Source organism: Phyllostomus discolor, chromosome 3 (genome assembly GCF_004126475.2).
Source record: "Phyllostomus discolor isolate MPI-MPIP mPhyDis1 chromosome 3, mPhyDis1.pri.v3, whole genome shotgun sequence".
NCBI classification, from domain to species: Eukaryota; Metazoa; Chordata; class Mammalia; order Chiroptera; family Phyllostomidae; genus Phyllostomus; species Phyllostomus discolor.
Genome location: NC_040905.2, coordinates 13,737,567 through 13,751,194, shown reverse-complemented (window position 1 = coordinate 13,751,194; position 13,628 = coordinate 13,737,567). Strand labels below are relative to the sequence as shown.

The 13,628-nt window shown below is 48.5% G+C and overlaps 1 protein-coding gene across 1 annotated transcript in view; it reads left to right on the top strand.

Moving 5' to 3' along the window:
- PDZD2 (PDZ domain containing 2) overlaps positions 1-13,628 on the top strand; it is a 213,241-nt gene that overhangs the window by 160,005 nt on the left and 39,608 nt on the right. Inside the window, 1 exon segment of the mRNA XM_028531856.2 lies at positions 6,521-6,632. Within this exon segment, the coding sequence (XP_028387657.1) occupies positions 6,521-6,632 (112 nt within the window).

Sequence of the window (13,628 nt, the reverse complement as noted above, 5' to 3'; positions counted from 1 at the left end):
GTGTGCCACGCTGGGTGTTAATTGTATCTCTGACAGAGCTCCCTCATTCTCAGATGGGCCACACTTTCCATTTCCACTGCCTCTCGACATAGAAGTGCTTAGACTGGAGACAGCTGCATCTCTCGCCCCCGTTTATTCAGCTTGAAACACACCCTCTGCACATCCGTGAACCAGACCTGCTGTTGGTGATGCTGAAGCTTATGCCCCTGGTGCGCTAGCAAGGCTAGTGCCTCTGCCCCCCGCCCCTGGGCAAGTCCTTCCTCAGGTTTTGAATGTTCCAGGGGTTGAGTAGCACTGCTGTCTGCTCAACCCCTGTAGTTGGGGCAGTAGTTGGACATGCCTCTGGTGTTTCTTATCTGTCTCCTTTGGGGAAGACTCACTTGGAGTTTCTGTTTAACCTGCTACTTAAATGGACCACGTTCTTCTTTCATAGCCCTGCTTGCTGCATCTGGGTGCCTTTTTTTTTTTTTTTACTTCCGCTGTTCCTCTGCTTTCTGACTCAGATATTTTTTTCCAAAAAACTATTCTAGACTCTGTCACATGGGGCCCATCGTTGTGAAAGAGATGGAGTCAATGAGTCCTCTGTTTACTAAAGCATCCACTGTGCAAATGTCTCTTGACCACCAGCACCTCTGACTTGGCTAAGTCCACCCAGGAAACAGTCCCCCATCAGACCAACGTGCACTGCGGGCCTGTCATTGTCCCACCTGGCTCCCATTTCTCGGGCCGCTTCCATCGGGGCAACAAAAATAACTATATCCCTTTAAAATTTACCCAGGAATTTTTTTTTCTTTTCATTCTTCCTGGTCTCCCTTGCTCCTCTGCTTTAAATCTGATCCCTCCGAATAGAGCTGTCCCAAATCCTCTTGCTCGGGCTCTTCCTGTGCAGCTCGCCAATCACACCTCTCAAGTTTGCGTGCCTGGGACCCCCGCAGGAAGTCCTTGCGTGCTGTTCCCTGTGGGTTTGCCTCTCTTCCTCAGCGGGGTTTCTCCAGGTTCCCGGCACGCCCCCTGACCTAGGGAGAGCCATGCGCCTCCCCACTTTATAATGCTCACTTGGAGAACACGTAGTCACATCTCTCTCCCTCCTTACACATCACTCTGCCCCGGACGTCACAAACCCCCTCCCCTTTTCTATGTGCAGTCTGTCGTCGGAGGTCTCATCCTCCTAAGGAAACCTCCCTGTTCCCGCAGCAAATCACCAGGTCCCCTGCGTGGTCTCTCTCGAACCGCTTCTGTTCCGATGGTCAGGTCAGAGTGTGTGCTCAGATCCCCCTCGGGGTCCCATGCAGACTTGATTGCTAAAAATCCAGTGTCCCAAATAAAACTGTCTTCTTAACTGCCAGGTTTGCGGTAACATCATGGAACTTTCTTCCTCATCTTCACTCCGAGAAGATGGCATATTCTCTAGGATCCCCATTTCTTTTGCTTCACCCATGAATTAAATCTGGTCCCTCCTGTAGATGTGGAGTCGGAGTAGGTGCTGCAGTCCAGAGCTACAATCCTAGTCCACACAATCACCAAATCCAAAGGCACCCTGGCACCTGGGAGGGAGAGAGATTCGGGTTTTTGGTGTAGGGGGGGTTGTTTTTGATTTACTAACTAAACCTTCCCTGTACCCGCATCATACACATTAGGAACTCTCCTGGTATTCTCATGTGCATTCTTATTTAATCCTCATAGTAAGTCTACAAGATAAATTACGAGGTAAGTTTAACTCACAAGAAGTATGTATTTTTGTGCCTGTGTTATGTAATTAAAGAACTACTTCTGACGTCATTGAGCTACTAATATATTACAGGCACATACGTGTCACAACCCATGGTGCATGTGACTTGCATTGTGTACACTTTGTGTGTCTGTAGTCCGTACAGAGGGTGGGCCGGAGTTGCTGCTTAAATACCTGCATTCTGAATCGAGAGCAACCTGAGGGTAACAACCTCTTCTCATTTGCAGGCTGGGGCCTGCCTGGGTGCAGCCAGAGCCCCGTTCTGTCACTCTCCGTGTCTGGAGTGAGCTCAGGGGAGGGCAGGGAGGACGAGGGGGGGGCGGTTCTAGCTCAGCCCACATCTGCTCTGGAGGCTGCTCCTGTTTGGACCAGGGCGCTGGTGAATTACAGAGCCCCGGGTCCTGTCCCAGGTCCATAAGCCGGGGCTTTCGTTAACTCTGTACGTGGCTCTGATGCACACCGATCATGTCTGGGTCATCCCTGACCCCGGGGATCTCCCTCAAAATCAGATCTCCTCCAGGTACCTGCACCAATCAACTTCAACTCCTTCAGCCATTTCTTTTACCACTGCTTCAGCCGAGATCCTGTGTCGGCAGCTGAGTCGTGTGGGCAAGCCAAGTTGCTCTGGGAAGGATTCAGTTGAATCCTTCTGCGATGCCAGGTTAGGATTCAACTTCCTCGGCTTGGACACCTGGCCACACATCAGTTTACGTCCTGGCTTTTAGAACTTCCCTGCTGTCATCTTCTCTTCTCTTTGTCCTTGTGGGATTCTGTCTTCGGTTTTAAAAATCTCTTCCCTCTCATTTTAGTAAGGTTTCAAGAGGGAAATCTGTCCATCTGTAATCAGAAGCCTGTATCACTGAATTCTTAAATCGAGCCTCATTTTTCAGACGGGAGGACATGGAAGCTCAAGAAGGCCGGCGAGCGTGCCTACATTGCTAATAAATGATGCAGCTAAGAACTGCACCCAGGCAGCTGGGTTCTTCGCCACTCTGCCCTCCGCCTCGCTCTAAAACCAGGAGCGGGGATTTCGTCTTCACTGGGAGAGCATCTCCTAGCTTACAGGTGTGGACAAGTATGCACATGGAGAGGCCCTCACCGGGAAATTGGCAAGCCATATCAGATTCCATTAATCTAATGGCATTGTTGTATGACACATGAGTTAGAAATTGCTGATGAATAATAGATTGTATCAACTGCTTCTCTGAACCAAAGGCCTTCCAGAAGAACTTTTTGCACATTCCATTTTAGGGCAACTAAAATGACATCATCTCCAGAACAGTTTGATTTGTTCTGCGAATCTGAAAAAAAATTACAACAAAGGGACTTTTTTCGAATGGGAACATTTTCAAACAGTGGTCGTAAAACTCAAGAGAGGCTCATTGTAATCAAAATTGCACTTCCAGGGTTGCTACTTCCTGAACTAATCTGGAACTAACGTGTCTAAGCAACCTGCTTCCTGCTCACGGAGTCAGGAGCCACCCGAAGTCAGGGCAGACGGGTTCTCTGCTGCAGGAGGAGGTGGTTCCATTTAGATTCGGGGCCATATGCCGGGAGGCACCCGTGCAGCGTGCCTTCTGCAGCGCTGTGAGAGCTCTCTGGGCCCACTCTCAACAGGTGTTCGCCACAGGCTTTCAGGAGTGATGTGGCAGGCACCATCCTTACCAGAGGTGTCTTTGGTGTCAGACATCTTTCTGCGTACTACGTAGATCATAGAAACCAAATCTCATTTCATTCTTCGTTGTATCTGAGGACCACAAAAAAGACTGTTCTTGAAGGCTGCGATTCTTTCTTCTAAGCCGCCTCCCTCAGACCCTGGACATCAGGAAGAGTTCCCGGCACTTGTGTCTGCCTCCCAGGGACTTCAGGTTGACAGGGCGTCTGTGCCCTTGTAAAACTCAACACCACTCATTTTGTGCTGACGCTCTTCACACACGGTCAGCGCGAGATCCTGGATATGTCTCGGTTATAAACTTACGGGCCTCACTTCTGTTTCCTCATCTGTCAGATGGAGATATTGTTTACCTTGGGACATGTGTTTGCTGTGGGGGAAAAACTGAGGGGAATGGGATGGGGTGTCCAACCCTTTGACGTCTCTGGACCACCCTGGATGAAGAAGAGTTGTCTTGGGCCACACATTAAGTACACAATCACTAGCGAAAACTAATGAGCCAAGAAAAGCTTTAAGTTTATGATCTAGTGTTGGGCCGCATTCATAGCCATCCTGTGCTGCCTGCAGCTCATGGGCCGCGGGGTTCAGTATTGATCATCCAAAGTTATTCATTTAAAAGCAGCTCTAGCTGGTGTGGCTCAGTGGATTGAGCGCTAGCCTGTGAACCAGAGGGTTGCTGGTTCGATTCCCAGTCAGGACACATGCCTAGGTTGCAGGCCAGGTCCCAGGTAGGGGGCACGCAAGGGGCAACTACACATTGATGTTTCTCTCCCTCTCTCTCTTTCTCCCTCCCTTCTCCTCTCCCTGAAAATAAATAAATAAAATCTTTCAAAGCACCTTAGGATGGAGGGGCGGGAAATACCCTAGCAGTACACAAAGCTGGAAGTCAGGGACTAAATTGGAAGTCACAGCCTTTTGGCTGGAATGAGTGGAGAAACCGTGGGCTGGCCGCTTTTCTTCTTGGTTATTCCTGTGAGTGCTCATGTCATCTCCAAAATTTCTGAAGTATGAAAACCTGGGGCTATGCTGGAAAAAAAATAGCATGGAGACTGGACGGAGGAAACTTCTATGTCCAGAATCAGTAGGCTGGGATGGTTCCCCCCCTTGACAGGAGCTTCTCTCAGGCTTTCTGATGGTTTGGGCCTTGACCACCACATGAGACGCTGCCCCCTAAACAGGCACCACAGGAGGCAGTGACTCGTAAACCTGAGGCCCACCTTTCTCTGAAGGCTGACAGCCACGGCTGGGGGTGTAACCAGCAGCCCCCAGAACGTAACTCAGTCTCCCAGAGCTGCTGTTTGCAGCCTGGAGACAGGTTCTCCCCATGACGTTTTTAAACCAAGCGAAGGAGAGACTTCTCTCTGGATCATGGTTCTCTGCATGTCTCTCCGTGCCCCGGTCTCTGGCGTGTGCCCACGAGGGTTCCTCTGCAGCGTGTGTGAAGCAGTGTCACAGTTTGGGGCTGGGAAGACAGCTCTCCAGAGAACCTCTGAAATCACCTTCAGGATTCCATTCCTGCCTTTACTTCATCATCTAAACCTGGAGACCTGCCAGCCCCTGACATTGTGATAGGAATTCACCAGATTTATCTTAGTTTCATATGTCAGGATTAATTTGTTTTCCCCAAGCCCCTTCCTCAATTTGCCAACATCTCCTCATTTCTCAGACTGTTTTTCCTGTTTCTTATCCAGAAACATGCTTGAACTTGAGGGCAAGAACTTGAGGGCAAAGGGCAAATCTTCCAAATCTTAGGTATTACATACAATTTATAAACAATTACCTCTTAAAAGGGATTTACCTGGGATGTTACTCTTACTGCTTACTTTATACATTTTCATACTAAATTGTAGGTACCATGTATACTTTTTATTATCCATTAATATTCAGAGGTTTTTTTTTAACCTTCTAGTTATATAAGTGTCCGATGACTGCTCAACGTTAAAGGGTATCGTCTGTCATTTTAAACTCTCTGGTCCTCCACGTGAATCTTATCTCTTTTAATTCATATGGCTTTATTTCTCCGTGAACCTCAAAGAAAAAATGAAATTTCCCAGGGGAAGGCTCACTGTTTGGATGTATCTCATAACTTTTGTATGAGTAAATGTACGCCCTCCCCCTAAATTCCTTATGAACACTCTCAGTGTGTAAGCCTCCTCTCTCAGACACGTAGTTTTGGTGGATTTATTTTTTAAGCATGATTGGCTTCTCTCAGAAGGAGGACCCAGTGGACCTGGGCGCCATCCTTCTGCATCACCTGTAGCCATCTGGCAGTGTGGACGCGCAGCCTACAGATGGGTAGGGGACCTCGTATGGACACCTCCCCGTGGCCTGGGCAGGGCTGGGCTCTGGGAGGCGTTTACTCAGGACTCGGGAGCGGAGCACACGGACCCCCTGGTTGACCCGAGGGCTGTGGTGGTTTGTCTGCCACAAAATCAAAAAGTTGTACTATATTTTAAGAACCTTGGAATTGAGTTTAAATGTCTGGTCTACTATTTGTTGCAACTTGCTCTATCGGAAAAAGCACTAACCCACACGTCCAAAGTCCTGGGCTCCAGTTATGGCTTTGTGGCCGCTGACCACATGGGTGATCTTGTCCAACAAGTTTTCTCAAGAAATGAAAAGACCCCCTCGAGCTCTGTAAACTTGGGAACCTGCCCTGGTTGAGCGGCTGGGTTGGTGGGAGCATCGTCTTGAACATCAGGAGGATGCGGGTTCGATTCCCAGTCAGGGCACATGTGGGGTTGAGGGGCTGACCCCTGCTCGGGACATGTACAGGAGGCAACCAGCTGATGTTTCTCTCTCACACTGATGTTTTTCTCCCTCTGTCTCTCCCTTCCTCTCCCTCTAAAATCAATAAACATGCCCTGGGGTGAGGATTGAAACAAAACAAACAACTTGGAAACCTCCCGGGTTCTGCACTGTGCGGTGTGGTGCAGTGTGTGCGGGGGAAGGACTTGCCCACGCGGTTCCTGGGTACGGGTTCCAGGGAATCGGCAGGGCTGTGCTTTGCTCCTCGTCTCTCACGTGGTACCCGGCGTGCGGCTCCTTCCGCCTGGAGAGGACTTCCCGGGAGGGACTGCGCCGGCCTCCCCATCAGCTCTGCGCTGTCTGCGTTTCAGATCCCCGGGGCAGATGAGCCCCACGACCCGGGCGGCTCCGAGGACGCCAAGGGAAACCTGGAGAGCCCCAAACAGGGCGGCGGGAAGATGAAGCTCAAGAGTCGTCTGTCCGGTAAGTGGGACTGTCCGCCCGATGCGATCTTTCTGGGAAGAAGGTTGCAGCCCCGGGAGTGGGAGTACAAAACCATGAGCAGGATGGCCTCCTTTTCCCCCTTAAAACCTCAGAGCTGTTTTTCCTTTAGACAGCGCATGTCTCAGGTGTAGAACGACATTGAGCCTGGCTTCCCCGGGTGGATATTTCGAGTCGTAATGAAATGACCGTGGACATCTCTGTTCGTCTCTGCTCGCATTTAAATTTCCCGTGTGTTTGGCTTGTTGACCTCAGTGGGACCCTTTCAGTGTGGGATATTTCGGATGGCCTGTCTTCGCAGCAAACGTACCTCTCCCCCAAGCCCTTGGTCCACCAGAACGAGGGGCAAAGAGATGTTTATGAATCTCAAATCTGCATTTCAATTCATGTGTGGGGGTGCGGAAGGGCCGGGAATGGGACGGAGTGGCAGCTTTTGGAACAGACACAGATTTGACATTTCCTGGGCACAGCCTTGCAGTGACCGGCCTGTGCCCCGAGAGAGGGGGTTAGTGTTGGAAGCAGAGGCTGTGTGCTGGGACCCAGGGGCTTCCACGGATCCCAGGCACTTTTGCTTTGCCAGGTTCTTTCCTCTATTGAAAATATACTCGCCGTTGCCTGATGGGTGAGTTAGCTGGAGTGCTGTCCAATGCACCAAAACATCGTGGGTTCAACTCCCAGTCAGGACACATACCTTGATTGTGGGTTCGAACCCCACTTGGGGTGTGTACGGGAGGCAACCGATCAGTGTTTCTCTCTGCCTTCCTTCCTCTCTCTCTAAAGTCAATAAACATACCCTCGGGGTGAGGATACAAAAAATACTAAAATTATGTTTCATGATTGCATTCCTATAAAGTTACAAGCTGGACTCGTTATTGGCTATTCATTGCTAATATGTTCTTTTTTTTTCTGAATTTGAGAAATTAAAAAATACTTGTGAGCTGCTAAAAGTGGTGTGGGCTCTCGGTGCTGTGTCCGTGGCCTGATGCAGGAGTCGGCCCCGGCTGCCCATCTGTGGGAGACGTCAACTGTAGCAGGGTTTGGAAGCTTGGCAGAACCAAGGTTACCCCTCAGCCCTTGTCTTACCTTATCACCCGGGGCTGACTGTTGAACGTCCCTGACCTTCCGTTCCCTCGAGTGGAAAAAGGAGGTGATAATACTGACTTTGAAAGGTTGAGCAGATTCTTAAAAATAATAATAATGAACTTACATGAAGGCAGCTGGCAGAAAGCATATATGTTAACATCCAAAAAAGGGAGTTTCCTCTTCCTGCTACTCACATCAGTGGCGAGAGGCAGAATCTATGCCTGGCAACCAAGACATCCCCCAGCCATGCCCCCCACCACCCCGCCTGGCCCTGGACTGTTACTGTCAGGTGAGGTGGCAGGACCAGGGCCATAAACTGTATCAGTTTCATTTCTCCAGTAACAAAATGGATTGCTTTGTGTTTGTAACTCAGGATAATTAGGTAGTACATGTCCGAGCAAATGCTGGAAGGTGGGTCTGTGACAAGACAGCGTGATGACCCGAGGGAGGTTAAGGATAATCGGCATGAGGAGCAGCCGAGAGAAATACGAGGTCTCTGCAGAAGGTACCCAGCCGTGTAATGTGAAAAACAGAGACATTTACTGAAGAAGATACAAGATGCAAGAAACACTGTACAGAGGACAGTGATGCCTCAGTCCCCTTCGAAGTAGGCACCTTGGGACCTCACACAGTTCTCCCAGTTGCCATCAGCTGCCCTGTCGTATTTTCCTGAATCTTATTAATGATCTGAATCTTTTCCCTTTCAAAGGTGATTTTCGTTTTGGGGAAAGCCAGAAGTGGCAGGGCACCATATCTGGGCTGTAGGTACATTGAGCCACATGGGTGATTTGATGTTTCACCAAAAATTTTGTATGAAACATGATGCATGAGCAGGCGCATTGTCATGATGAAGCTGCCAGTCACAGTTGCCCACAGCCACGGCCTTCTGAATCACCTGAAAAGTTTGCACAGAGGAATGTTCAAGCTTCATGCAAAATTTGATGCAGATTCAATGCTTTACTCGCTCAGTCATTTTGCATGTGATGGCCACACAGTACACGTGCTCATCAACAGTGTCTACCGTCCCCGCTGACTAGTCCAGTGAAGTCGTCATTGTGCACATGTGTGCATTCCAGCCCACTCTCCTTGGCTGCCAGGTTACATCGATGTCACACAAACTGTTCTTGTTGTGGTTACTGTGGCTGGACTTTTTCTGGACAGGCCTCGTGCATTTAAATCCTGCATCTATTTGGAACCGGAAGCCCAGAGGAGACCTTTGGGTCAGCTGTCTTGGCAGAGTTGACTGACACCTAATGAACAGTTCCCAGAGGAGGGCCACAGTGCTCTGGGGAAACATGAGGGAGCCTTGGAACCAGAGCAGTCACGTTCCTCATTTTACGGACGAGACCCGCGAAGTTAAGGGAATCCCAGCGGTCACACATTCAGTGCCACAAAAAGATCTGCCTCCCACACAGAGTTCTTCTCGCCCACCCCTTTCCCTCCTGCGGATCTGGAAAGGAATCCTGTTCCCCAGCCTGGGGCTTCCTAGATACAGATGTGGGGAGGGGACGTCGGGCTGAGGACCTTCAGACCCACGACTCCCTAACTCTGTTCATTCTGTTACTTTAGAATGAGCAGCACATCCAGCTGAGTAATAAGCCTAGGGCTGGCTGCTGTTTGCCGTGTATGGATGCCCCCTCCCTTCCTGCGTCCTTCCCAGACATCCAGGGCCACACCGAGGAAGTGTGGGGGAAGCACTGCCCGGCTCCGTGTGACCTGGGACAAGTGACTCCACTTCTCTGGCTCTCTGTTTCTTCCTTCATCCTGCCCATCAGTGTGCGCGCCTTCTAAGTGCCAGGCCTCGTCAGCAGATGGAGTTGGACGCCCTGGCCGGCGTGGCTCCGTGGGGCGGAGCATCATCCTATCATCAAAAGGTTGCAGGCTTGATCCTGGTTGGGACACATGCCCTTCTACAGTCACAGCGATTGGATCCAGCAGAGCTGTCGGAGCGAATAGGAGAAGGGAGACACTTGGGTGGGAGGTGCCGGTGCCAGTGCCGGTGCTGGCAGAGTTGCAGGTTTGCTTCCTGGTCTGGGTGTGGTCAGTCCCCAGTCCAGGTGTGTGTGGGAGGCAACCAGTTGGTGCTTCTGTCCCATGGATGTTTCTCTCCCTTCCCCCCTCTCTGAAGCCAATGAAAAAATGTCCTTGGGTGGGGATTGGAAAAAAACAAACAAACAAGAAGTTTAAAAAAAACGTACAGGGTAAGGCCACTCCAAAGTGTGGTGGCGCTAGGCCCTCACCATGCGGTAGCTGCCACTGTTCTCACCGTTGTTGTCATTAATGTCACATCATCACTGTCCTTGTCCTTGTTCTCCTCTTTCCCTCTCAGGAGGGGAAGGTGCTTCACTGGGTATGGGGACGAGTCTCAAGAGCTCGAAGGCCAAGAAAAGGCAGCTCAGAGCTCCAGGGACTTGGAGTCTCTCTGGGCTGTGGTGCCCGGGGGAGGCATTCCGGGGGCAACCGGTTTTCCCCCTCGTCTATCTGCAAGACCCAGCAGCTCTACAGTCGCAGCGACTGGCTCCAGCAGAGCTCTTCCGAGCGATTAGGGGAAAGGAGGCCCTTGGGTGGGAGGTGACGGGCCGGCAGAGTCGGGCGAACTGCCGGGTGATATTTATGTGTTCCGCAGTTTTGGACAAATCCTTGCCTTTGAGAATCAGCAGGCTAGCGCAATGGATTCGTGTAGCCGGGTAGCGGGAGATAAGACTGGAAAAGCAATTTGGAGGCCCTCTTCAAGAGGCTTAAGGAATGGGGTCTGCAGTCAGCGCTGTGAAATATGCTCCCTCTACAGACATTTGACTACAGAAGATGATCATGCGATGAGCTCCTCATTTGTCTGTCCTGCAAACTTGGATATTTATTTAGTATTTTCTTCAAGTGCATCACCCTGGTATTCTCGTGTCAGCGTATGATCGACAGACGCTACCGTACGTGGTTTCCCTGCCGTTGGTGGCCAGTGCTTCCCGGTCAGCTGCAAAGGAATTTTCTTCTAATCAGTCTTTTTCAGATGAGTAAGCATGCCAGGATAGATTAAGCTCGTCATGAATTATTAAGGAGGTTCTTCTGTAAAGAGGTTCCAGCCATTCCCACTATGATTTTTGCCCCGTCTGGCTCCAAAAAAATGACTAAAGCGATTTCACGGAACTTTTTTTTTTCTGAAATTTTAACTGGAGGTTTCATCCTTCGTGCCTCCTTTTGTGCCGGCAGGTTCCCTTTTAATTTTTGTGTTTTTGACTGATCCATGTTAATGCCTTAGGCTTATGATCTTTTTAAATGGAAGATTTTCTTTGACTGCAAAGGAATTTCAGGTGTTTGAAAACCCGTGTCACAAAGTTAATATTCAGCTTTTGAAAAACCAGGCCTTTGGTGATCTCCATTCTAAAATAGCTGTCAGCCCTCCTCTAACTTTCCGTCACTACTGGAAGTTCCTCATTATTTGTAAAAGAGTCCAGACTCACCTTGTTTTATCCCTTGAAAAACTTTTAGGCACATGAAGTTTGAAGTCATCAAATAAGACATTACACGGTCCAGGAGAGCTTGATAGTCCAATGAATCTATACGTGCATAAAGCCGTGTTCACACACATACATATACACGTATGTACATATGTGTATAGTACAGCAGTTTTCAACCAGTGCACAAGAATTTTTAAAACATTGGTCAGGGGCACTGCCCTCTCTTCGCTTGTCACATTTAAAAATGACAGCAGCCAACACAACAATAGCCATCCGGTGTGAAGGAATCAAAAATTGTACCTATTTTTTGTCAGATCAGGAAAAAATACATTTTGGGGTGTGCTGCAGAATGTTAGTAATTAGCTCACATGTGCCATGAGATGAAAAAGATTGAGAATGGCTGATACAGTATGTGATGTAAACAATGCAGTGTGATTATAGTTATTACATTCAGTGTAATTAAGATATCACTTAAGATTAAGGTCCTTTAAATTATCTTGTTTTTAAATAGCATATAATATAAAGGAGGGCATCTTTAAAAAAAATCATTACTATAAAATTTCTTAAACGGGACTGAAAAGTACTAAGTAAAAAGGGGGGGAAATCTATATATTTTACTATGTTAAAAATATGAATTTTTGCTTAAAAAAAACATCGAGAGAGTAAAGTGGCTGGACTGGACCGTCACCCCACATAGACATGCGGAGGACATTCACACAACACAGAGCCCACGATCTAGGCAGACATCCAAAGTATATTAACAAAATTCTGTAAACCAACAACAAGAGAGAATACACCCAGCAAAAGAACGAGCAAGACTTGAACAGGCACTTTACAAAAGAAAAACAGGGTGGGGGGAGCGGTGAAGAGAAAACGGAGACAACTGTGCTTGAACAACGATAAAAAAGTGTGACAAAAATAAAAATATTTAAAAATAGCACTCCCCCCCAAAAAGAAAAGCAGCCAATGAATATTTCAGAAGAAACTCAGTCACGATTAGTCATCAGTGAAAGTAAATGAAAACCATGATGAAATGCCGCTTTATAGCCAGCAGATGGCTAAAGTTAAAAAGACAGACACCCCCAAGTGTGATGCCGACGTGGAGGAACTGGAACTCACGCACACGGGTGATGTGACATCGGTAACGGTGCGTGTGCACCTGTAGCCCAGCAGCTGCACTCCCAGAGCTACATCCAGCAGATGTGACGTGCACGAGGAGGCTCAGCAACAGCATCCTCTAGGTCAGGGTCAGCAGACTGCTGCCAATGGCTGTATTTGTATGACCCGTGAGCTAGAAATGCTCTCTCCAGTTTAGGGGGTTGTAAAAAATTTTTGTAAAGAATATGTGACCAAGACCATTTGTGACCCATAAAGCCTAAAACATTGACTATCTCCCCTTTACAAAAAGGAAAACTTTCTGACGCTTGTTCTAGACCTAAAACTGGAAATAAACCAGATGTCCGTCAGCAAAAGAATGGATGTTTATTCCATGAAACAGTACACAGAAGTGGTGTGTTTATACAATAAAATAGTACAAAGAGATGGGATGAACAATCTGTTGGCATGCAACAACCTGGTGGAGTTTCACAAACATATGCTAAGAATGAGGAGCCAGCCCTGGCCCGTGTGGCTCGATTGGAATGTCATCCCATACACCAAAGGGTTGGGGGTTCAATTCCCAGTCAAGGCACATACCTAGATTGTGGGTTTGATTCCTGGTCGGGGTATGTATGGGAGGCAGCCAGTCAACGTTTCTCTCTTTCCCTCTCCCTTCCTCTCTCTCCAAAATCAATAAACATATATTTTTAAATGTTTAAAAAAGAACGAGGAGCCAGACACACACAATAAGTACACATTGCACGTGCTCCTTTACGTAAAGGCTGAAAAGAGGCAAAAGTAACCTGTGACGTTGGAGACTGGGATAACGGTTACCCGTGGGTGAGAGGTGGTGAGGCGTGCAAAACGGGCTCTCAGGGTCCGGCAAGGTTCTGTTTCTTCGTTTGGGTGTCAGTTATTGGTACCTCCGCTTGGAAATTTCGTGACACTGTACACTGATTATTTGTGCACATTTCTGTGCATTTTAAGTTTATTTTAAAAGTCATTGCACTTGAAACAAAGCCCATCTGCCCCAGCAACGGTGCTGTACCGACTGCAGAGTGACGTTCCTCCATCACCAGAAAACAGCCTCCCGAGAGCATCCTCACTGTTGCTTATTGCCCTGTCAGCCACGGCTACATCTGCCTTGGGTGAAATACGAGGGGGGACCCAAAGGAACATGGGATTGATTAATTAATTAATTTATTTATTTATTTATTTTAAACTAGAGCTACCTCTTTTTTTAAGATTTTATCTATTTATTTTTAGAGAGGGGAAGGGAGGGAGGAAGAGAGAGAAACATCAATGTGTGGTTGCCTCTTGGCGTGGCCCCCACTGTGGACCTGGC